Genomic DNA, 25,906 nt, shown 5'->3' with positions numbered 1-25,906 from the left:
TGTCATCCTGTGATTGCCTGTATTTCATTGGTCAGGACTTAGTCCTATGACCACACCCAGGTACAAGGGAGCTTGGGAAACAGCCATTTACAAGGTCATGTCTACGTGGAATAAAGCCAGGGTTCTGTTACTAAGGAGCAATCAAGGGACCGGTTGATTTTCCCGGTGTTCAGGCTAGAAATTATGAAAGAAATGTCTCTCTAATGCTAAATAAGTAACTTTGTCACTCAGTTTAAGTTGGTTTGAATATGTATTTTTGACTATCTACAATGTAGGTTATCGCTAGAGAGGTTTTTCCATATTTGGTGTTCTAGCTATACTCTAGTGAAATCTTATTTTTTAAGTTTTCTTTTTGTGTATGTGGATGGGTGCCCACAGAGGCCTGAGGGTGGCGGATCCGATGGAGCTGGAGTAGCAGGTGACTGTGACACTGGTCGTGTGGAAGTACAGGAAGAGCTGGTAACTGTCGAGACATCCCTCCAGCCCCTAGTGTTAGTGAATTGTTTTTTGGTTGATTGGTTGGTTTCCAAGACAGGGTCTCACTATGTAGCCCCAGCTGTCCTGGAACTCACTATGTAGACAGGCTTGCCTTGAACTCACAGAGATCTGCCTGCCTCGTCTTCCAGATGCTGGAATTAAAGGAGCGCGCCACCACGCCCAGCTAGTATTAGTGAATTCTTAAACTGGTATTAGTCATAATTTTCCAGAAAAAATGCCTTAAGTCCTATCAGAATCAAATCATATGATACTATCAGAGAAATGGAACCAATTTCAAGTAGTGCTGCTGCAGTTTGGATACGGAGCACCTGGTTAAGCACACTCATGTGTTGTCTTTCTGTGTTTTCTTTGGCTAGGTCCAAAGGCTATCTGTTGGAAGTATTCCGCGATCTATGAAGGTTATCCTGGAAGATGACTTGGTAGACAGTTGTAAATCCGGTAAGGAATGACTTTGTAGTGTTGGAGACAGCATATTTGTGTTGCTTTGGTTAGTCTTTAACTTTTGGGCTTGAGTGGTCTTCAGCCTACCCCTCCCCCACCAATTGCTGGGACTGTATGTACATAGCCAGCAAGAACAAACTTTTGGTAGTGTGTGTAGGAGGTTCTAAATAGTCACTTATTTTTATTTTCCACAAGATGAGGGCTTTAGTGTTCCTCGTGTGAAGAGTTGGGCTTGGGGAGAGAGGAGGGAGGTACAAGCTGAACTGGGGCTTAGCAGTCTGCGGCTGCTGCTTGATGACTTGACAACTTCTTACCTAGCATCATTCAAAGAATGAAGCAGCAGAACCCGAGCATAGGTCCAGATCACCGACTTGTGACCTGGTGCGCTCTTCAATGGAGCATGCTTAAGTGTCATCTTCCAAAGGGAGCTTGTGGTTGGTGGACGAAGGACGCAAGATGCTACTGTCACATACTACAAAATCTTACTGGTACCTAACAAAAGGAGTAACTGTTTCTCTCTGTTGGTGCTGGTGACATCACAACAGGGTGATGCTGATTTTGAAAAAGAATATTCTTTAGTACAGAACAATATGTTTCCATGTAGTTCATTGAAACTGAATTACGTCTACACTGAATCTTAAGCTATATTTCTTTCCAGTGTTGTCAATAATGATAAAGGTGAAAGCAATCTGTTGCTAGTTGTTGGTTTCATGACCCACAGCTAATTTCTAAAACCTTAGAAATCAGAAGTTAGAAATAATGTAATCCTTGCCCTTTGGGATTCACACTCAGAGCAGCGAGGTTGATCGCTATGCTGACAATTGTGCTACAGATCAAAGGATTGGATCTGACTGGGATGTCTGCAGGACTAAAGCTGTCGGAGAAGGGAGGGGTACACAGAGGGCTTGCAGTGTTTACGTGGAAGAACTGTAGCTTCATGAATAGTTTGCATATTAACTATAGGAAAATACGAGAACTTTGAATGAATGTTTTGTTACCGTGAACTTCACAGTTGCAGTGACCATATGAATCTGCTATTTGATAAATCCTGGTGTGTATGAAAACACTTATGTATTTTTAAGTGCTCTGCAAATGCAAGGTAATTTTAGTATAATAATAGCTAATACTTAAGTTGAGATTGCATATATATATATATATATATATATAAATATAATATGATCTAATTTTCATTGAAAACTCAGTCAGATACTTTGCCCAAGAACAGTGGCACTAAGATCTACATCCAATTGAACAGTAATGAGATTGTTACTCTTGGCCACTTTTTATTACTCTGCATTTTTCACATAATCACTGTTTATTAAAGTCTGATTCAATAATGGGTACTATATCTAAAGTTAAAGTTCTTCATTTCATGAATGTGGGAAAACCTCAATAAATGAAGAAAATAAGGGGATGTTTCAGATAAGTGTTCATGTAAACGTATTCCAGTTATTTTCATCTAAAAATTTAACAGGAAATACAGTAAAATGCCATTATTCCGGATTGACTTTGAAAGGCATCAAGCATTCACTTATGAAAACTCTCAGAAACACATATGTAAAAGACACATTTACTGTGTTTGTCCCCATTTGGCAGGAAGTTGCATTTAGCTAGAAATGTGCCTGGTCGTATGGGCACTAGCACCACCATTTTTACGCAGTTAACACTAAGGCGCCCTTTTCCAGGAAATCAAAAGCTCTGCAGATTACCTATTACTCAGAGATTTAGAGTGAAAGGCATTTTGTATCATAAAAACATGTGTGATAATCTGCCTACCAGGAATAGGTTTTCCTCGGGTAGGAAGGAGCAAGTTGGTTGTTATTTTCTGAAGTTAGAATCAGTATCCATTGATTTATTATTGTCCATTCCTTCACTGAAAAGAGCAGGAGACTGAGTAAAATATTAACAAAGTGAAAGTGAACACATGAGAAAGTACACGCCAAACAGCACAAGGCTGTCTCCTTCCCCAGTTCCAAGCTAATGCAGTTTCACTTCTGGCTGATTACAGTCTCTAAGAGAATTGAGAACGTCGCCCACCCAACGAACAGTGATAAATAAATCATCTAGTATACTATTCCCAGTAAGCGCTAATAATTGTATGGTTATTATATAGCAAATTTCAAAACATAAAGATGCTGACTTTTGACTTTATTCAGAAACAATTACATGTTGCGGGGTTGAGAATCTGGGGTATTTTGTCCTAAACTTGCTAATTGCTTTCTGAATGAGTGTACGTACTTGGAGTGGGGAAAAAGGACTGTGTGGGTAGCTTATTTCTAAGTTCTGGTCTTTTGTCAAATGATCCAGTGCCAAGCCACCATGCATGCATGACATGACCACTGGACTCATGTGGTGCTTTTCCTTAGGGGATGACCTCACTATCTATGGGGTGGTAATGCAACGGTGGAAGCCCTTTCAGCGAGATGTACGCTGTGAAGTGGAGATTGTCTTGAAATCCAACTATGTCCAAGTGAATAACGAGCAGTCCTCAGGGATGGTCATGGATGAGGAAGTCCGAAAAGAATTTGAAGACTTTTGGGAACACTATAAGAGTGATCCCTTTGCAGGTTTGTGACTAAGGGCATAAGGCTCGTTGTAATTGATGGCATTCAACTCGGTAGTTAAATGTGGTATGATCTGCAGACAGCTTATGTGTTGTGCAGGTCAGTGGCTTTATTCACAGGGTGACACTGGCATTGAGTGTCTGGCATTGAGATTTTATTTGTTGTACATGGTGTTGTCTCTGTAATTCTGTGAGCATGACTGTGTATGCATGTGAAAGCCAGAGGTCAATCTGTGTTATTCCTCAAGAACCATCACCTGTGTGTCTGCCGGCCTCCTCCACCAAGTTCCCTGACTCAGGTAGAAGGCTCAGAGACTCGCTGGTCAGTGAGCCCCAGTCACCACTTGCTCTGCATCCCCTCTACTGGGATCACAAGCATCTGTCACCATGCCCAGCTTTTTATGTGGATGCTGGGGATTCGACTAAGGTCAGTCTTCGTGCTTTTATGCATTAAATATATTGATTTCTACCATATTCTGAAATAACTCACTGAACTCACTGTGTTAGCTTAGGACTTTACTTTTAAATATTTGGGGATACTTTTTGTATTAATTTTTTTTATTTTACATACCAGCCAGTTTCCCCTCCCTCCTCTCCTCCAATTACTTTCCTCCCTTCCCCATCCACTCTTCAGAAAGAGTAGGGCCTCCCATGGGAGTCAACAAAGCATGGCCTATCAAGTTGAGGCAGGACCAAGCCTCTCCCTGCTGAGTCAAGGCTGAGGGAGGTATCCTTTCCTTTCATAGGGAATGAGCTATAAAAAAAAAAAAAAAAAAAAAAAAAAAAAAGCCAGCTCACTCACCAGGGCAGATCCTGGTCCCCCCTGCCAGGGGCCCCACAAATAGACCAAGCTACACAACTGTCACCCATATACAAGGCCTAGGTCAGTCCCATGCAGGCTCCCTAGCTGTCAGTCTAGACGGTGAGCTCCCTCATGCTTGGGTCTAGCTTAGGATTTTAAAATAGGGAGTTAAGTGTAAAAGACTGATGAAGATGATGCACAGAACACATTTATCATCATAGCAGTAATTCGGACCGAGCTTACATGAGTATTACATGAAATAACACATCACAGCCTACATGGGTTTGTAGAACATGCTTTTTATTAGAAAAAACCACATGTATAAAACATGAATTAAATCTTGTTTTCATTCTTCTTTGGAGGTATCCTGAGAAAAATATTTACCTCCCATCTAATGTATATTATTCTCAAGTCACAAGCTGAACCACACTTATTTGGAAAAATAAGGCTTCCATTTGTCTAGAGGGGCAGTTTGCCTCTATTTTGTAGGATCTTTTTTAATCTTCCATGTATAATCTTTGTGATGAGGATAGAAAAGGGCCCAAAGGTCTCTACACTGTGGCTTTACTAAGCAAGCACTTGAGGAATCATACATTTTAAGTGCCGTCTTTGACTGAACAGGTCCTTATAAGAATGTGTAATGCTTCTTTGGACCATGTTCATTCCCGTGCCAGAGCTCATCTGCCTTCATTACATCATGTTCCTCCCTGGATATTCCCTAGATATTGAAGATCTGTCTTGTAATTAGGAATCTGTAGCTGTGTAACCCATTTCACTTGTCCAATAAAGGACAAAGTACGTATAGTAGTTAGGAAGACACTGAAAATCGGGCCACACTTCCTAGTGTGAGTCAGCCCTTCTTACTTCCCTAGATACTGGTGTGCTGTGTTTGACCATTGTGAAGTCGTATGTCTGTGTCTTACTGCAGTGGAGAAGAGACGCTATATCCAAAGGGCACCTTTCCTCTGCAGCCCAGTGCTGCTCCTCTTGGGTTTGACTTGCTTCTTGAAACTGTGGGCACTGACTAGGCTGCCCCAAGTGGCTTTGTTCTGATCTGCAGGGAGCCTGGTACTTAGGTGCTAGACAGAACCCCAAACATAGTACTTGGTTCCCTAGGGCCATTTGAACTCATACTGTGCTGGTTCAATTATATCAAAAAGGTTTTCTGTAAGGTAACTGAGGGCCATGACATTTAAGTAGGAAACTTGGCCAGAGACACCCTAAGAACATGGTCTAAAACTAGAAATTTAGAAGGGACTGAATGCATTGTGTTCCACGATCAAGCTGTAGAAATGGAGGCAGCAAAGCTGAGGCTCTCACCCAAGACAAGGGCTGGGACCTGTGTGTGGCTAGATAATGTGGTATTTACTATTGGGGTGTCCCTGCAGTCAACACTGGGACCTGTGTCCAGGCTGAAAGAGCCTGTACCCATTACCATTGTGGTTATGACTTCTGCTGGCATGTGAGTTTTGGCTTAGCTTGCCTACTCTTAAACATGTTTCTTGGGTCCCTTCTGTTTTGATGTGTAACCCTTGGATTTTAGTCAGAATCTCAAGTCTTCTTGCCTTAGAGCCCTGACCTTTTTTTTCTAGGTTTTCTATCCAGAAGGAAAAGATTCCCTCTGATAGTTAATGTGCTTCCTAGACTTACTGCATCTTCCTTCTTTTTCATTGAAGGACTCCTTTTCTTTGCTATTCCTGTTGTTCTGGGCTCATCACCATTGATTACTTACCACTGAGTCAATATTGAGCCATTACCGGATGGGTTCTCCAAACCAAAAACTATTCTGATTCATTTCAAACAGTAGCCTTTGTATATGGGACTATCAGTCATGGCAAGGCTTGGGGAAGACTCATTAGAATCTTGTAGTCTGATCAGACCAGTGACTGGATGAAATTCTTTATTTATCAATATGCTAAAATGATTCCCAGATGTCGTGAAGACTTCAAGTCTTCAACTTGGATTGCTGACTGGGGGTATAGTTTGCAATGAGACCATATTATGCTGAGACCATAATAACTTATTCCAAATAAAACAATTTTCCAAACAATCAGAACAAATGCCAAGTCAACTTGCAAGGTGGATTAGCTTTCCTTCTTTCTCTTGTACTTTCAGAAGCCCCACAAGCTCCAGCTTACCTCTTTAAGTTACTGGTTATTATAATGCCTCATTTCTGAGACTGAATATTTCCTTCTAAGGAGTGGGATAATTTTAGTGATATTACCAGAGAACACATGACTGCGTTAGGTTAAGAGATAAGGCTTGGTAGCTAAAAGTTGAAAGAGAAAAGGAAACTTTTTTATGACAAATTTATAGAAACTTGAGTAGGTAGCACTGGGGGGAGGGGGGGTGACACACTCTTTTCATGGCACTAAATTTAGAACCTAAACAAGGTTAGTGGGATATGGCAGCATATACCTATAATCCTAACACTTGGGAGACTGAGGCAGGAGGATTGTGCATTTGAAATCAGCTTTGGCTACTTTGCAGGACCATCTCAAAAAAAAAAAAAGCCAAAGCTACTCATGCTCTTTACTCATTTGACTTGGCCTCCTTTGTCAGTTGAGATTGGCACAAAGAGTATGTTTATACGAAAATGACCACAGGATAGGGAGATTTCAGTTCGAGTTTAACTGTAACCTCTGGTCTTTTTCGCTTCCCAGGGAGGAATGAAATACTGGCCAGCTTGTGTCCTCAAGTGTTTGGGATGTATCTAGTAAAGCTCGCTGTGGCCATGGTGCTGGCTGGTGGGATTCAAAGAACTGATGCCACAGGAACAAGGGTCAGAGGTCAGTACCTACTGGCACATTTGAGAAATACTAACACAGAGGGGAAGACAGACCCTTTCGTTCTTGAACAAAAACTGCTTGTTGGAGGGTAGGGGCATGAGTTATAAATGATGCATATGTTTGAAAATACCAAAGTGAAGTACAATACTTTGTATGATAACTTAAAAAATTAATTTTAAAAACTGCTTGTAGTTCCTCATAACTGGATTTTTCATATAGTCTATATATTTATCAGAAGCTACACTCTCTAATTCCAGAAAGATGAAAGAAATCACTAAATTTTTCAGTGGTTATATACTACAAGCCTGTAAAGGTACACAAAATTATCTCCCTTGTCTCAGAGAGAGAGACAGAGAGAGAGAGAATTAGAAATGGTGTGTCTTAACGTCTCCAGGTTGGCCTCCATCTGTGACTGTCGACTGCTCCAGCCCTGCCTGCTGACTCTCCTGCTGGTAGACAGCAGATGAGCCATCTGCCAGGAGTTGCTGCTGTAGGTCACATTCAAGCAGAGACTCCTCCAAGTGTGCAACACTCCAAGTGTGCAACACTGACGGCAGAAAGCTCCTGTGCAGCAGGCACGGCACACACACAGGGCTGTCAGTGACCAGAGTTAACCAAAGACTAAGCCAGGTCGTCAGCGGAACTCCACGACTGCAGAGCACAGGAGCGAATAAGCAGAAGCATTTTAGAAATTGCATATTCTGACCATCTGTTATCTGCAAGGCACTTTGCTAAATGTTGAGCTGAAATAATGGTTTCTTATTAATATATTTAGAAAATACTTATTACTAAAGAAACTTGTTTGTCCAGGAAAAGTATCTACCATAGGACAGGCATGTCCACTTATGTTAAATGTGAAAATTGAGTGCTTACTCATTTTAAGGTAGATACTTCACTAAGCTATGAAAACTTACAAAAAGGAAAATGTTTTTATTTAGTTAATATAATCATGATTTGATACATAGAAAGGCACTTATAAAATCCCCAACACTTAGAAGTACTTAAAAATAGAAAACCTTGTATGACTTATATGGATAGCTTTAATCACAGTAGTTTGGATTTAAAAATAGGTAAAACTCAGAAAGTTGTTCTAAGTCAAGGATTTTAAAAATGTTAAACATGGGCCTAAGCATCTGGAAATAGCACACACTGTTAAAATATTTAAATTTTTCAGTGTCACATTCAGTAATCAAAAATTGCTGTATTTGTGACAGCTAACTTTTCTAAGGATTTTCTCATTAACTCCTTCCTGAAGAGCTTGGCATAAAGTTTATCAAAATGCCATATAAAATGTGTTGGCATTTCATATGGGCCACTTTCTTTTTTATTAGTTACATGGCGTTCGTAGATCTTTTAAGAATTTTGACCTTTACACATTATTTTTTCTAGGTGAATCTCATCTTTTATTGGTTGGGGATCCTGGCACAGGTAAATCACAATTCCTCAAATATGCAGCAAAGATTACACCAAGGTCCGTACTGACCACAGGAATTGGATCTACTAGTGCAGGTACTGTATGTGACAGTGTTAACTAAATTAACATACCATTAACCCAGAACCTAACACAATTCTTTTCTTATGACAAAGTACCTGTTGTAAGATTCACTTCAAGTAGTTAAAACTGCCAAAAACTGAAGGAAATGTAACTTCCTTTTGTACTATGAAGAAAACATTTCAAGAAGGCCCATGTCCCCTAAAATTCAGTTTTATGTAGGAAAATGTAAAGATGTCATTTTATAAAGATCTACCAAGCAGAACATCAAAGTAGGGCAATTTATTTTACAAAGTAAGTAGATAACATCTAGCAACAGTGGCTCCTAACGACACCTCTTAGGAGATTTGTGTGTTTAGAAAGCATATGTTCATATATGTTCTAAGAGATTTTGTCCGTATATGGTAATAATACTTCAAGTACATTTAAGAGCGTTTACAGATAGACTGTCAAGATCTTGTTATAAAGTGACAGGAAATTTAGGGGAAATTATTTTTAAAATGTGTCGATGTTTTCTATTTTTATAACTTTGATTGTTTCTCTTGTTCTTCTAAAAATAGGGCTTTGGTTTCACATACTTTATAGATGTTGTTTGTTACATGTTAAGATAGCCTCATTTCTGTAGTCTCTTCAAGAGTTCTTATGAGACACATACAAAGTTTATCATAAAAGAAGGCACCCAGTTGTCCCATCTAAAGACTTTAAACACTGTATTAATAACTGCTGGTAAGATGGCATCTATGAATGGAGAATACCACAGAGAAGGGGTGGGTATCCAGAGCACTGCTATACATTTTGAAATCCTTCTGGCCTAGTGTGTTCTACATGCTAAAATCAACAAGATACTGTGTGAGTAATTACATGAAATGATTCCTAAGCAATTATGAGGAGTGTCAAGAAACAAGCCCATGCTATCTTGCAGGCAACTATTAATGTCAGACTGTTAACACTGAGGAAGTAGTACAGTAAATGGCTATGGCTTTACAGTGTTAATGATAATGTAAAGTGAATTAGTACTTTTCCCATGTTTTAAATGTCAATATCATAATCCAAATGTGAGAAAAAAGATTAGTAAAGACTTTACAATTGTAGAAACTTATTGCTACTTTTTGCACACTCCAAAGATGTCAATAGCCTTTCATCGTTCTTTTGCAATCCATTAGAATCAGGCTGCACATAGTAACATAAATGTTTGCATGTGTTGCAGGGTCATACTATATCACTATGGATTGTGGTATAAAACCATGCCATAGTCTTTTGTTTCTTTAAATTTTGTATTAGCTTTCATTTCTTTATTTTGTGTGTGTGCATATATGCAGGTTAGAGAACAACTTGTGGGAGTTATTTTTCTCCTTTCACCATGTGAATCCTGGGTATTGAATTCAAGTAGTCAGGCTTGAAAGCAAGCACCTTTACCTGCTGAGCCATGTTGACAGCACCCCATAGACTTTCTTAGTAAAACTAGACCCTAAAACTATAAATAGAGTAAAATAGTAACAGAAAGTTAAGGATCAGACAAGGTTATGAATGAGCAAATGCATGCATGCCTCCTCAGTTCCTGGAGTGTTTCCTTAACTCAAATGATACCTTCACAACCTACTCAGCTAGCTCTTGAGTAGCATAAATGGGGAGTGTGTGTGTGTGTGTGTGTCTATTCACTAGACATTTATTTACTCAAATAAAAAAGAGTAAATGGTGCTGGGTGTGGTGGCATACATCTTTAATCCTTACACTCAGATCTCTGAGTTGAAGGCCAGCCTGATCTACAAAGTAGGTTCAGGACATCCAGGGCAGATGCTAGCTCAAAAAACAAAACAATAAAAAAGGGGGTAGAGGGACAGTATCTAAGCCTTTTAGCTATATTTCAGACAATGTCTGTAAATGAGGATAAACAGGAGGGAAATCCCTGCATGCTCATTTCTTAATTCTTAATTTAAATAGTTCTGTTATTAATCATTTTTTATCTTTAAATTCTATGAAGTAGTAGCATTTAAAATAATAAAAGGCAATAGTTTTATGTCTCAAACTTTTCTGACAATGGGCTCAACATTTAAAAATTGATACAAAAACCTAAACATAAAAGTCATTGCAAAGTGGTTTTTATAATCAGAATAAATACTCCAGTGAATTGCTTTCCTTGATTTTAGTTTATATGTTTTATTTCTAACAAACTTACTCCTCTGTGTTGATCACTGAACTCTTGTTTTAACATTTTCTCCTAATTGCAGTTAGACAAAAATGAAATTTTTCTTTTCAAATACTTTTAGTTATCAGAAGTATTTTATTTTTTTAAAATCTATCAAGTGGGTTATGGACAATACTGAAATAATCTGGAGTATTAAATTTCAAAGTTCAACATTTAACAAGACTTTGTTTCACAAATTCACCTTTTAAAATAGCAAGAAATATATACAACTTAAGAATCTGTATTTAAACAAATGCCTTTTCCTTTCCTCAAAATGCTTTTAAAAGTGCAGTATAAAAGCTTAGATGTGAAGGCACTGCATAACTTGCATCCTATGGCTATCCTGCTTATCATCAGCAAGAGTCAAATGAAAATATTCTACTGTAAATTTAATGGAGCAAAACCTTGAGGAGGTACCTATTTCTCATTAAAGAAAATAAGCTTTTGGCCCATTTATTTGATAAATTTCTTTCTAAAATTGCTCTTCAAAAAAATTGTTTGGAAAAGCTGTCTAGAACATGTCAACTACAGATACACCCTGATCTTATCACTGTAATGAGAACCAGAGGCGATGGGGTATTGGGGAAGTAGCCAGCCTATAACCTTTCTAAATTACCTCCCTAGAGCAGCAGTGCCACAGCATAACCCGAGTTTCTGTAAACTGAATGCAGATCTGAGCTACTGTGAGCTAACCCTACACTGTAGACCTTGCATTTGCTCTCGCCGTGTTGAAATCTCTGGACAACAATGATTTGTGATCGTGGTTTCTCAGTTTTAGAAGTAGGGAAGCATAAACCGTAGTCAGAGGGACCTCAAAGGCAGCCACATTTATTACATAGAAACCAGAAGTCCAGTGTAACACAAGCTGTGGTGGTAGCCACAAGATGCACTGGGATGGCCTACGGAAACCTTCAAGGGATGTAGCTGATTTCAGATTCCCTTTTTAAAGACATCTTTTTCACTGTAGAATGGAAGTTTGCTCCTTAAATTAAAAGGACACTGTCTTCACAGGAAAAAGCATTTTAGTTGAAGTAAACTCTGTTCTTTTAAAGGCTAGTAAAAAGTATTATTGTCCAAGAGGCTAAAACACCTTCACAACCTGGTCTAATAATTGATAACTTTTTTTTATAAGTGCTTTAATTACATATAAAGGAGAAGAAAATAATATATATACTTTAACCAGATTAGTTTCATGAACAAATAAAATAACACATTAGAGAAAAAAAGTACTTAAAAATAGTTGTATTTATATTCCACAATTTGCTCAAATACTGGTTTTCTTATAAACTTTCTACAGGATGTTTTTAAACAAATTCTTCACATTTCACCTTGACTATGTACTTACGGAACTTCAGGGAAATAGTTCTGTTTTTAATAGCTTAATCTGTACTAATGGGATGGCACGTGGTCACATGCAGTCCATGTGGGATTCTAACATGACATTCAGTGAGTTTTCTGACGTGGACCATCCCTTTGATGCTGAAGGTAATGCATCTGTTGAAAGGAGGGACTGTAGATTTGGGTTACTACTGCTCTCTGCATCTTCCAGTTTTTCTGTGTTATCTTCCCAGTTAATGTGGAACCTTGTGACTCTGGGATTAGATGCCAAAATATTTCTTTGAAGCTATAAAGAGAAACATTTAAATGGTGAGCACCAGGAAAGTTAGATTACCATATGCAAACTGACTGGTTCTGCTGGTCCTTTTGAAGGACTAAATTCATATGCAAAGGTATCAGCAAGTGAAACACTAAACATAATAAGCAAGGACTACAATAGCGAATAGCTAAAGAACTATTAGCCCTTGGAAATAAGGTAGGGGGAAAAACTCCATCTAGATCTTGCACCCTCCAAAAAGTACCTTGCTTTTATACTTCTGCTTCCTAAAGAATAAGGGGGTACTACTGTATACCCTTTAGAGGATGTGTTTAGTTAAATAAGTATGTCTTCAGCCTAAAGTGTTTTCAGGCTGGGAACATAGGTCATTGCAAAGGAAGTACCCTGCCCAAGTCCCTAGGTTCAATCCTAAGCAGCAAGAAATAAAACACAAAATCAAAGACTTGAACAGTTTTCCTCAAAAAGAACCTCTAATTACTGGGATCTTAACTGTGATTTATTAAAACTCATTTTTAGAAACAGTATTCTAGTTTCTTTCACTGCTATACAAAGGTTCTACCAGGAGGAACCTTGGCTCAACAGGATGTCTCCAAACTAGAGAAGGCATACATACCACCCCACTGGCAGAAGGCAGAACTCTAGTTCGTGGTAAGTCTGCCATAGAGAGTACCACAGTAAGCTTATTTCAAAAAACAAAAAACACCAAACTAAACTGTGGTGATATTTTATTTGTACTGAAATGTTATTTTAGTTTTATGTTAATAAATAAAGTTGCCCTGGGGTCAGAGCTATTAGAGCCATAGTAAGAGCGTGGTGGTTAGAAGAGCTAGGTAGATTTCTGTGTGTTCAGGGATACAGCCAGTATTGGAGACATACGCCTTTAAGACCTGGAGGGCGGTACTTACAGGCAGTGATGAGGCAGTCATGTGGTTGGGTTTACAACCAATGAGAAGGCAGAACAGAAAGATTATTTAAATAGGGACACAGGAAGTACCTCCCTCTCTCGGGGAAGCTAGGAGCACTGGAGGAGGTAAGATTTTATCTCTGAGCTCTGACCTCTCGGCTTTTCTCTTTTACCTTGGCTCTGTGTTTCTTATTTTAATAATACGATTGGTTACATCTACACTAAACCCATTAATTGTTCCCAGTGGGAAAAAACCCTAAGATACTATGTGTTTTTAAGACTACTGAATCAGATTTTGATTTCTCAGAATTTAAGTTGTCGTTATCAGAAATATTTGCCACGATTTTAGGAATAGTTATAGGCAAAAATATTTTAATCACTTCACTACAGAAATAGGACATTACATGTCCTCAAGGTTGAAATGAAATACCTAATGGTGATAAAGGCCTGCTCTTTGCAGGAAGCTAAACCATCTGAGACTCAAGGTACCCACCTAACATTAGTACCTGGAGAGGCAGAAGTGAGGTCATCCATGCAAATGGAGCAGTGATTAGTTTGTTCAAGTGCTACAAAACTTCAAATTTGCTTTAAGGCCACGTTCATAGTGCAGAATGAAATAGCAACCCCCTAAAAACTAGATAGTACAAGTAATTAAAAAAGAATAGTGAGAAAATTACCTTAGAAAAATCTGGTTTTACTGGTGGATTTTCCCTTAATTCTGTTTCAGTATATTCATTATTTACATAGTAGCCAACTCTAATAAATTCTTGACCTCGATAGGTGCAAGTAATTAGCACAACTGTTACCCCCACTGCGTCTGCATCTGGAATGAGCCCTGGATTCGGTGCATCAGCCTAGAATAATTTAATAAGAAACACATAAAAAGGCTGTTAGTGGCAGGTACAGTGAACGAGTTTCAATTACTTTAGCACTACTTGAAATCACATTAGTGGGAGAAATGGTTTTTATTAATTAATTAATTTATTTATTTTTGGCTTTTAGAGGCAGAGTCCTGCTATATAGCCCTGGCTAGCCTGTTATTGTTCAACCCAGGCTGGCCTCAAATTTATGCAATTCTTTTGCTCTGCCTCCTGAGTGCTAGAATTTCAGGTGAGCACCACCACACTCACCATACCCACCAAATGTTATTTGGTGGGAATTGGCTTACACCTAGGAAATAAGGTTCCCATTTCTCTGTATTAGTCCTGGTTACCCTCAGTACTTACAAGTATAATTATCGATAAAAAAGGAAATAATTGGGGCCAGGCAGTGGTGGCATATGCCTTTAATCCCAGCACTCAGGAGGCAGAGGCAGGCGGATCTCTGTGAGTTCGAGGCCAGCCTGGTCTACAAAGCGAGATCCAGGGGGAAAAAAAAAAAAAAAAAAAAAAGAAGGAAATAATCCTGATTTTACTGTATGGTGATTAATTACATAATATCCATTGTTTATAATCAATCATTGTAGTGATCCTAACCTTTTGCAGTCTTAATTTCAGTCCCAAGTTATGTGCCAAATTAGTTTCACAGAACTTATTCCAATAAATGTTTATGCTATCAGCTTCCATCTTCTATTTGAGACACCTAGGTTCTTTGCCACCTTTTGCAAAGACTTCAGTAGTAAACTATGTAAAACTGACAACTCAGTTCAATCCCTAGTACAGCTAAATAAGTGGTAAATATAAATAGTGAATAAAACTGACCCTGGATCTTAAAAACTATACAGCAAGATTGAAAGAATGAAAATCATATTGTAAATAGTCACTTTGTTGGACTATAAATCTAGTGTACTGTTGGAGCCACAGACATTGCAAAGTCAGTGCAGGCCAAGACTGTTTAGGCAGATGATACCAAAGACCACATTTGAATCATGGTAAACCTTGAGGAATGAAAGGAAGTGAAACAATAGAACTAGAAGACTAAAAATACCAGGAAAGGCTGGGGCCATGTCCACAGTAGTGAGCAAGACCTGGGCTGAGACCGACTTGTTGGAAAGAACCACAAACTAGTAAGACAGTTATGGCTGAGGCCTCTGAGTACCACCTGACACAGCCATTCTGTGTGATGAACAAGTGAAACTCTAGCATGATAGTTTACTGTTTTCCAGCACCGGGGACATCCTCTGCATGTGAACACTTCTGTAAATACTTTAGCTTGGAAACTTAAGACTGTTTATAATACACACACACACACACACACACACACACACACACACACACACGTAGCCGACACTAGAAGCCATAAACATTCATGGAGACTAGAAATCTCAGTCACCTTCAGCTTCTCTTCCTCTCTTACCTTGTCGCTCTCGGCCTCTCATTTCTAAAGTCTGGTGTTCACCTTCATCTCTTCTGCAGAACACCGCTAAGCTTTCTACCGTGTCTCAGCTCCAGCCTGTTGTTTATATTGCTGCCATTTAACCATGGAGCTGTTTCTGTCCCTTAGATACTTGAAATCTTAGATGCTTTAGTTCCTCCTCTAGGAGATAAACATCTTCACTTCCATTTATAAGGCTCTTCACACTATGTAATTCTCACCAGTGTGTGTGTATGAGTAATACAAGTTCTGTAAGATGTGCTGGAAATCTTTCATGCCTCTGTGCCTCAAACAGTACCCTTGGCTGTAAAGTTCCTTCCTCCACAACCTCCTGAATTTATTTCTTGATATCTTCATCAAACCCATTTTCCAAGCAAAGTCCTTTCTGACTCAGAACATAGCAGCTTCCCTTTTTGTGTGTTTATGTTACTTGGCACAAATCTCCCGATATATGTCTTAACTATCTAAATGCAGCTACAAGAATTTTTCATTTAAGAATTTTCTCATTACTCAGTTCCCATCCTGATAGGGTTTATGATCCCTTTGGACAGACACCAAGGGTAGGGACATAAACCTTCTCCTGTAGAATATACCCTTTGTCCTACAAATCTTATGCATCTCGGGGTTACTTTCAGAGTATCCAAAGGGATCCTCATATACCTGGAAATGAGTGAATATAAATAAGAGTTCAGTAATGTTCCTACCACCCAGCAAATTAGTTGTAGCTGTGTCTGTGTTTAAAAACATGATTGCCAGAGGATTCAGCTTGAGCAAATTTGGGTCAAGAAATGTGCATACCTCTCAGGTCATTAAGGATAGAGAAGTGATGGGGACCATTTTTGTTGACCCAATCCTGCCAATAATGGGCAGATGTCTGGATATCTCCCTGCTGGTCTTAGACCCACTCAGAAGAAAACAGCAGGCCAAGAAAATAGGACAGTTTGCTCATAACACAAACAAAACGTGTAGCTTAGTTTCTTTTTGTTAATAATTGTCAGATTTTGGAAATTGCATAGGCTAACACATGACCTAAATCACAGTGCTTTCTGTTCCTTTTGGCAACATTCACACTGATACCAACAAAAGCTACATACTGCTATGAGATTTTCCTCACAGCACCATGGCAAGCCAAAAGCTTAGAAGTATTCTTAACATAAACACAAAAGATTCCCAAAGGCTCACTCCAAAACCAGCAATACAAAGGGAATATATGACTATACATTAAGCTGAGCTTCTTTTACTGACTACATCGTGAATTATCAGTCCAGTATGTAGTCCCCATATGTGTCCAAAGAAATCCTGCCTCCTTATATAATGAGAATAAAATAATAGTCTTCGTTAATTACAGATGTAGCAAGTTTTGTCAGTAGTTTGCTAGTTGCCTTATTCCTTCTAGCATTCTTAGGAGGTGGGTCATCAGTGGGGTCACATGTCTGTGTAAGCAGAAGCATCAGGCCTGCCTGCAACTGCAGGGCCTCTTTAGGCCCTCTGTGTTGCTATGGCTTTGGCGAGGTTATGCACACACACAACCCAGTTTAATGGCACTTTAAATGAAAGTGTTACAGCCTTTCAATTATTGTAGTTGAGTCTTTCTTTGCCATTTGTTTATATACACTAAATTATTTGGGGTTTGCTAACAGCAAGCCATTTCTTAGTCCCAGTTCCTCAGTTATGTGTCTAAGAGGCAACTTCTCTACAGTGTGCTCTTAAGCAACTCCTCGTCCCTTTCTAATGGATTTCTTCAAAGCCAGTATTCATTGAAATTGTCCTGTCTGTGAAGGGAGAAATAGAGGTCAGGGAGAGGAAGTAGAATTTTCTCCTGGATTCTGCCTGCAGCGAGACTCGGTTAGGCGGAAATACTTCTAACAAAAATTAATAGTTATTTAAAAGCTAGCTCATTACTTCTTGCAGTATTATAAATAGCTTCCTCTAAGAAGCATGGATAATTGAAAAAAAGTCACTAGTTTTATATAGCAATTGAATATGAAGTAGGAGAAATAACACTTACACGGGAGACATTTACACAGGAGCTTGAGCACAGACCTAAATATGTCAGAGGTGTCCGAGAACATGCTTTATACTAAGAGAATCCCTACTCCCAAGTTCGAACGGGGTATGGACGCGTCACAACGGTCCTCTGTAAAACCCTAGAGAAGCAGCTTCAGTGAGGCACCAGACTCTGATCCCAATGGCTCAAGTCACACACCTCCATTTGCTAACATGTCTTAGCCTTGTGCTTACTGACTGCCAAAGTGAGGTTGTTGACATTACATCAGCAGATGCGTATTACTAACCAGCACACCATCTGAATACACGTTTGGGGATGCTTTCATCTTGAAAAACTGTTCCACAGGACAAAACCAAAACCAACCTTTTGTGTCATGATACAGTTAATGGTGTACTGTGCTCTGTCTAGTTCCTGAAACTCAAGACACTACTACCTCTGTACACAGACTCAAGTACCACTCCTTTATGGCAGACAGACACTGCCTGAAATGACAGATCAGACTACAAGTGGAAGGAGATGAAGTAAATTACCCAACACAAAAAGGATAAAAGCTCTGGGAATATTTAGTCCAATAGAAATATATTTGGCATGCATATTTTAAGATTAATCTTACCTGAAAAACAAACATATGCCTTCCTGCAGGAACGGGGCCCACTAAAACAGAGTCTAAAACTTGATCGTATTCTTCACTTTCTGCAGAGCCCACATAGATAATTTTCCACTCCAAGTCTAGGATTAAAAACCAAAAATATTATTTCATACCATCATTTAACAGATGATAAAGTCTTCCTTATCCAGAAAGATATGGAAATGTTCCTTATGAATTTCTTACCAGAATTCATATTTTATTCCAATAACCTCTCCAAATTCTCTTTCATGAAGTACTGGTCCCTGGAGAGTGCTCCTCACATATAAAACGTGAACAGAAAGTGGGGGAACACGAAAAGTTTGCCATAAGTATTCATAAAGCAAATGGTAAGAACTCAGAGACCTCCTTTAGTAAAGAACACCTGCAACTAATCCCATTGCCCAGGTGATGTACTCTGCAATCTCCCGGCCTCTTTGTGGCCATTTTTAGCCTCATTGCTGAGGAAAAGTTGCCCTGTGGAAAATCATTAGCAATTCTTCCTTGTGGTTCAGAAGTAAGGAGGGTCTTCAGATCATCTGATGTAAATCTGACAGTCTGTTATCTCTTCACTCTTGCTGGCTAAAAGAATAACTGATGATGTTTGTACTAACTTGTAGTTACCACTGATGCATATTACCACTATACCAACTGTAGCTAATTCCTCCTGTTACTCCTTTCTCAATTCATTCTTAAAACCAGAAGAAGAAACCAAGAGCCGTACACCTCTTCATACAGCAGGGACACAATACACTCAAGTACAACCTAAGACTCACCTTATAATTTGATCTAGATTTCATTAAGCATCTTTTTAGAAAAGTTTCTATGGAGAACAGAGAGGAGTCAAACCATTTCTTTTTGAAGGAATCTGCTCTTTAAACACAGCATGAAAACAACAGACCTCTCCTACAGTGTTGAGCAGGTGTGGTCATGCATGGCTTCACTTACAATGAGACTATACTGAGCACCTCCTAAGGTTTGCTTCCCTGGTTCACTCTGGGGAATGTTAACAAAACCTTTTTTTGTGTGTGTGTAATTAAGTTGGCATTCCTTAAATTTGTAAGCATATTGGTATTTCTTTGTATTTGTACTATATTGCAAACTGAAACTTTTAAAATTTCAACTTCTTTATTGTTTGTAATGTTTTAAAAGTTAACAGTTACTTTTTGAGGACCTATTATATCATACCTCTACCACAGACTAAGGCTATTTGTATTTCCAGCTTTTAGTACATTTCTAGATTCAGGGTCCTGCATCTGGCACCTCATAAGATCACTTATTTCTTGATGGATCTAGGAAAAGACAATAAATTATCTGACCAGAAAGAACAGCAAGTACAGTTACAAATGAAAAGAGCCTGCTCAGTGTGTTCAAGAATAAGCAAAAGAGCCAGGTGGTGGTGGCGCATGCCTTTAATCCCAGCACTCAGGAGGTAGAGGTGGGGAATCTCTGTGAGTTCGAGGCCAACCTGGGCTACAGAGCGAGTTCCAGGAAAAGCAACAAAGCTACACAGAGAAACCCTGTCTGGGGGGGGGGGGGGGGAGAATAAGCAAAGATACAAAGACTTTGGAACAGAGAGGTGCCCAATCATATGGCTGGAATGGGGAGCAACAATAGTCAGATCATGTGAGGTCTGATGCCCATCATTAAGGACTTTGGTTTTATGCTGAGTGACATGGAAAACTACAAGTTTTCTTGTCGTGCTAAAGATCAAAACCCGGAGCTTTCCAAATTCTAAGCACCCACTTTCACCACTGAGCTACAGCCCCAGCCCCTCAAGGATTTGAGCACAGAAGTGGCAGGGATCCACCTTTCATCTTAAAGGATCTCTTTAACTGTTGTGTTCTGTGTAGACTGTATGAGGGCAAGGGGACAAGCGATGGTTTCAACAATCGCGGACAGAAATCATAGCGGTGTGGATCAGTTATCCCAGATAAAGTTCAGAGATGGAGCAGCAGTAGCCACTTTTTTCTTTCAGGTGTAAAGAAATAATCAGGAGTTAGTTTTACATATGTCTGGAATGTCTATTAGATGTTTAAGTATAGACACAACATAGGTCAGATCTTAAACAATTGAAAATTGACAATCATACATCAAAAACAAGGAAAGGAATGGGGTTCCTAGGGACTTGGGACTCAAAGTTGACAGGTCAGGAAGATGAAGAATTAATAAAGTAGTTCAGAAAGCTAGTGGCCAATGAGGGAAGGGATCTAAAAGCCAACTGAAGAAACTTTTAAGAAGGGTGAATGAGAAGCTACTAAGTTACCTAAGGTGAATGGGCTTTGTCACCTTATACAAATGCTTTATCAAAGGTATCAAGCACAGTTATACTATGTATGTGTTAATTAAGTAAACAAGAAGGCTGAGACCTGGAGAAGCTAAGTCATCTACTAAAATTCACACAGCTTACAAATCAGAAGTAGAATTCAAGGCTGGCTGCTGCCACTCAAAATCCTTGGCTTTAAAAATCAAAAATAAAACTGGGTAAATCTTGCTCTTTCTAGCTCTGAAGTAATGGAATTAAAGAACACAGAAGGTGGAAAAGGCAGGTAATGGGGAGCTAGATAATCCAGCCGCAATAAGCACAAGCAGTAACCTGAGGACTGGGCTGGCAGACACTGGGTTTTAATGCTATGGCATGCTTACTTATTAACTGGTTTATAGACCCCCTTTTCCTTTTCTAGTCCTCTGCATTTTAGAAAGCTAAAGGTAAGGCCTGTGTCACTATAAGTGAAAGTGACTAGCTGGAATTTATTCACTCATTTTAAAAAGCTCACTTTTCCCTTTAATCATGGTAATCCCAGGCAGAAAGAATCTCCATGTGTGAAGGGAGGGATGTTACCAATTAATTTTAAGTTAATTACACTGTTGGGATCTGTGGTCTAGTAGAAAGTATAAAGCCTTTGCAATCAGAATAGGCCTGAACTTTCAAAGTATAAAGCCACAGGCTCAGTTTTGGTGCACTGCAAATATTAAGCCCTAGAAATTGCAGGAAGGCCAATCAAACTTGTACAGGCTTTGCGATCCAGCATGCTAAAGCCCCTACTTAAATCCCTTAAAAGTTTTTAAGCATTTATTGTTTATGTCTGTACACGGGCATTAATGTGGAGTCAGAAGACAGTGGAGGAGTCGGGTGCTCCCTCTGCCTTGTGGATGCTGGTGACTGACCTCAGTGTGGCTGAGTAGCTGGCCGCTTTACTGGCTCAGCCACCTCACTGGCCTTTGCATCCCACTTTTTAATGGGCTCTACTCTTAGACATAAGCCCTATAAAAGAAATAACAGTATTATCTTTAGAGCAAATACTACGTAAGGCTTCTTCTGAAACAAAGCTACGGGCAGCTTTCAAAGGAAAGTTAAAATATTGCAAGACAATTGATGAGTGTAAACGGTGGCTAACAGGTGGATTGGGGGTAGAAACAAATTATAAACTCGGAATTCCCTTCGAGGTATCTTGCAGTTTGATCTCAAGAACTTAAAAAAAAAAATCACAGTACAACAAAAGTATGGAACCTAGAAAAAGAGCTTTTGCAAAATAACTCCATTCCCTTACTCCACACAGCCTCTAGATGGAGTACACAGGAATGGCACCTTTTGAAAGATTCCTTTGCAGCTTTGGAATGACTCAGCTTAAAATACCCTAAAATAATGGTGCCCTGGTTTTGAAGTGTACTGGAGGCAGGCATATTCTTGACATGAGTGATACTACTGTGAAAGGATCCCAGTTTAAAATGGAACCTCATTTGTTTTCTGTGGATGGCTGGTTTCGAACGATCCAGTGTAGCAATCCCATAACAATACCCTACATCATGTCTTCCTCATACAAAGTTGACTCCTAAAATGGAAGCCACCGCTTAAGATACCTGTAATAGGAAGAACTCTTAATGCCTAGAACACTGCTATTGAGTTAGAATGGACTCATCCAAGCTTTTTTCTTTATATTTGCTCATTTGTATATAAATGGGCAGTTCAAAAGACCAATGTTGGGTTTGGAAATGGGTCTGGTGTGGAGATGCTTTCACTAATACTAATAGTAAGTAACAAATGGAGTTTTAAGCAAAACACCCTTACCCTTACATCATCACAGCCCACTCGGAGACTACTATATTTTAACCACGAGTCATTCTTTAAAATATTTCTCACATATTAAATGTATGTGCATTTATACTTTATATATATATCAGAAACAACAGGAGGGTACATTTAAAGAGATGGTTGTGGTTAGCAAAGAGTGGGGGAAAAGAGCTGTGACTTCCTTTTTACAACTTTTTAAAGTTTATTGCAATGGGTATATATATAGATATATATAATATGTTCTTATAATTAAAGTTAACATCCTACATAAAGAACATTGTAGAGATAAAAAACTTTTAAATGAAAAAAAATTCTTTCCGTCATGATTAGGATAAGACTCTTAAATGCATTTTGTCGAAATACTTCCAAGTCCCAAGATGTGCTCCTAACTAACTAAAATTAACACTGATGAAGTTAAACTTTTTGTTTCAAATTTTGAAAATTTAAAGCACTAATTTTAATAAAATCTAAAGAAAGTGATAAGAAACCCACATTTTAGCTTTCTAAATTCTGCATTACTGCACTATTTCGCATTTTTTTTTTAAATCGTAAAACGTACTTCAGCAAAGACTTAACCCTTTATTTCCTGGCCAACGTTCGTATTTTCTCCATCCACCTGGACGTGGAGTTGTTTTAATTGCATCTTCATACGTTGTGTGGGGGGGAAAAGCTTTCAGACTTCATAGAAGCCAGCGATGAAGCGCCCTGCTTCTGCTCTCGGGCTGGATGGAACTTCCCAGCCCGGCACTGTTTCGGTGAGATCTCCCGTCCTCCGGGAGAGGCGTCCACACCGCTGGGGAGCCTGCGCGCAGCAGCATCCCGGGCGCCCGCCGGGAGCACGGCGGGGAGGACGGCGGTCCCCGGGGCGCCTAGGCGCCGAGAGGCCGCGAGTCCGCAGCGCCCGCCTTCCGCGCTGGTTGGTGGAGGGAGCCGGGGGAAGCGGCGCGAGGACAGCCTCGGCGGGGCTCGGGCGGGAAGGCGCGGGCCCCGCTCGCCCCGGGCGGCCCGGAGCAGGCGCCGTGCCGCCGGGTAAGATGGCTCCGCTCCCCGCCGGGGCCGCGGGGGGCACCCCCGGGGGCCAACGAGGCCGGCGGCCCGCACGACCCCCGGGCGGGCGCCTCGCCTCGCCTCGCGAGCCGGGGCCGCCCAGCGCCGCCCGCCGCAGACAAAGCTGACAAACATGGCTCCCCTCCGCCCGGGCAAGTTGGCTCGCAAGTTGCGGTGCGGGCCGGCGGCCCCTCAACTTCAAGTTTCCCTCGCATGGCCGCCCGCCCGACCGCCCGCCCTCCCGACCGCGGCCCAGCCCGCGCGAGGCCCGGCCGGGAAACTTTAACGTCCGCCGCCGCACTCCCGCAACTGACAGCCCCGGCGCCCCCTCACCTTCAGACAGGTCCTCGATGCACTCGAAGGTGATCTCGAACTGGAACGGGTTGTAGAAAGGCGACGGGTTATCCAGCACCACTACATTGTTCACCTGAACCTTTGCCATATTTTGTAGAAAACACAAACAATGGGGCCCGGGGCTGGCGGCAGCACAGAGTCCCGCGCGCGGCCGCTCGGAGAGCGCAGACCCCCCGCCCCGGCGCGGCCCGACGTCGTGCAGCGGCGACTTGAGAAACTTTTTTTTTTTTCCTCTCTCGCTCTCTCTCTCCCTCTCTTCTCCTTCCTCCCCTTTTTATTTACACGGCGGCACTCCACTGTGTTTTTGCAGCTTTCCGATTCCACTCAACTACAGCCCATTCTGCCCTGATAACTAGCAGCGTTGCGCCGCGATTGGCTGCCCCCGAGCTCTGACCCTCCTCCTCCTCCTCCTCCAGCGAGGGCCGCGGCGGCGAGCAAGATGGGCTCCCGCTCGCGGAACGGACGGGAAACTTTCAGTGCGGCTCCACCTGCTGGTGTGGACCAGGACAAAGGCGCAGAACAAAGTGAGTGGAATAGGGGCTGGGAGGCCCGCGCGGAGGCCGCCGCCGGCGGGGGGGGGGGGGGAGGGGGCGGGGCTGCGCCAGGCCCCGCCCCTCGCCCCGTCCGCCCGTCCGTCCGCCCGCCCGCCGGGCCCGCGCCTCACTCACGTCGGGCGTGGCCGCGGCGGGACGGAGGGGGCGGGGCCCGGCCAGGGGGGCGGAGCCCGGCGAGCCGTGGCGGGAGGGCGCGAGCCCGGGCCCCGCATGGGCGAAGCGTGGAGGTCGGGGTCCCGGCCTTTGGGTTTTGGGGTTTCTTCCCCCCCGGCCTGGAACTGACGTCCGCCCCTCAGGGCCACGGCTTTGCGGGCTCCGCTGGCTTGAGCAGATAAAGATGCGGTTTTCTGCACTCGTCAGCCCCAGCCCCCCCCTCCAGCTGTCTGATGTTGCTGGGGATGGTCGGGAGTAGGAAGAAGGCTTGGTGGCCATGGGAGTCAATCGCATCTCCTAGACCCCGTGTCAGCTCGAAAAGGAGCAAGCCATTTTGGAAGTCAAGTTCTTGGCCACTTACCGAGGTTTGGGCACGACAGTGTGGTTAAAGATATACAAAATGAGGGCGGGGTAATTTCACACACACACACGAGCCCGAAAAAAAAAAAATCTGACTGTACGATTTTGGCTGCACCTTGGATTTTTCCCATTTCAGATCTGAAAAGACTAGAATGAAGGGGGAGATAAAAGGAGAAGATGTGATCAGTCAGGTTTCTGCCGTTTGGGGGAGCTGAGCAAGAAGTTAGAAGCCAAGAAAACGGAAGTGTCAGGAGACCAAAGGACAGCAAATTTAATAGTTTGAGAAAAGAGAAAACATAAAGGCAGACGATGACATTTGGTCTTCAAGAAATTTACAACCATTGGTAAATTAAAAAATGCAGCACCACAAATTCTGAGAAGCCCTTGGATGCCTGGTGATGCCTGTGAAATCATTCCAAGGCTGAATTGAGAAAATGTTGCTTGTTTATGCTACTTAGCTACTATGGTGGGCGGGCAGAACGGAAGCTTTTAACACCATTGTGAAAGTGAACTGTTTCTTTTTACTAGGTTGAGGTGTTACTCATAAACTATTGGTTTTTTTTTTTTTTCTTTCTTATAATTGAAACTACTTAAACTGGGAGTGAAAATTGCTTCTTAATATTAATCAGCAGGTGAAGTTTTCTACTAATTTTCAGGTGTTTGGTTAGTCATACATGTTCAGGCTTTTTTTTCAGGGTTGCTAATGATAAAATGTCCTTGTCGATGGTCTTTTAAAGTTATGGTGGAACAGGCTGGGCGGTGGTGGCGCATGCCTTTAATCCCAGCACTCAGGAGGCAGAACCAGGTGAATCTCTGTGAGTTCGAGGCCAGCCTGGTCTACAGAGAGAGCTCCAGGACAGGCACCAAAATTACACAGAGAAATGCTGTCTCGAAAAAAAAAAAAACAGCAACAACAAAAAGTTCTTGTGGAAGAGGCCCATCCACATTGGTTTAAGGAAATTAAAGTGGGGGGGGAGAGCCAGTTTTATTGTCAGTAGACTGAGCTGTCAAGAGGGCCTACCAGTTAGTTCAGTCACAGCTGTTTCTGTGCCTCAGAGGGAAAGAGTCACTGGCGGGAGAGGCGATTTACCGGGTGATAAATAATACACATCTACGCAGGACACAGGATAC

The 25,906-nt window shown here is 41.2% G+C and overlaps 2 protein-coding genes across 5 annotated transcripts in view; one reads left to right on the top strand and one right to left on the bottom strand.

The window, feature by feature from the left end:
• The window catches only part of Mcm9 (minichromosome maintenance 9 homologous recombination repair factor), a 72,727-nt gene that overhangs the window by 7,674 nt on the left and 39,147 nt on the right, over positions 1-25,906 (top strand). For all 3 annotated transcript variants that reach the window (XR_013045001.1, XM_006988633.4, XM_076552487.1), the window contains exons 4-7: positions 855-936; positions 3,306-3,506; positions 6,968-7,093; positions 8,483-8,602. Coding sequence is in view for 2 of the 3 variants with exons in the window: in XM_006988633.4 (XP_006988695.2) it covers positions 855-936; positions 3,306-3,506; positions 6,968-7,093; positions 8,483-8,602 (529 nt within the window). In the remaining variant the exon portion in view is untranslated. The remainder of the gene's footprint in view (positions 1-854; positions 937-3,305; positions 3,507-6,967; positions 7,094-8,482; positions 8,603-25,906) is intronic.
• On the bottom strand, positions 11,998-24,216 carry Asf1a (anti-silencing function 1A histone chaperone). Of its 2 annotated transcripts, XM_076552488.1 has the most exons (5): positions 23,688-24,030; positions 18,443-18,514; positions 18,224-18,339; positions 13,967-14,143; positions 11,998-12,394 (listed from the first exon to the last, which is right to left on the bottom strand). In XM_076552488.1, the coding sequence occupies exons 2-5, from the start codon at positions 18,450-18,452 to the stop codon at positions 12,179-12,181; spliced, it is 519 nt and encodes a 172-aa protein (XP_076408603.1). In that variant the 5' UTR covers positions 18,453-18,514; positions 23,688-24,030; the 3' UTR covers positions 11,998-12,178. The 2 variants fall into 2 exon arrangements, with proteins under 2 accessions (XP_076408603.1, XP_006988693.1); XM_006988631.4 differs by lacking the exon at positions 18,443-18,514 and having other exon boundaries at positions 23,688-24,216.

Source organism: Peromyscus maniculatus, chromosome 16 (genome assembly GCF_049852395.1).
Source record: "Peromyscus maniculatus bairdii isolate BWxNUB_F1_BW_parent chromosome 16, HU_Pman_BW_mat_3.1, whole genome shotgun sequence".
Taxonomy (NCBI): domain Eukaryota; kingdom Metazoa; phylum Chordata; class Mammalia; order Rodentia; family Cricetidae; genus Peromyscus; species Peromyscus maniculatus.
Note: the sequence above shows the minus strand (reverse complement) of the source record. Positions and strands in the feature narration are given on the sequence as shown.

Bases quoted from the DNA above. Each gene is read 5' to 3' on its own strand.
- Asf1a (XM_006988631.4), bottom strand. From the start codon at position 23,796: ATGGCAAAGGTTCAGGTGAACAATGTAGTGGTGCTGGATAACCCGTCG. The intron at 18,340-23,687 runs GTGAGGGGGCGC...TTTTAATCCTAG, and splicing joins CATCGAGGACCTGTCTGAAG to ACTTGGAGTGGAAAATTATC. The intron at 12,395-13,966 runs GTAATTTTCTCA...TTCTCTTTATAG, and splicing joins TAAAACCAGATTTTTCTAAG to CTTCAAAGAAATATTTTGGC.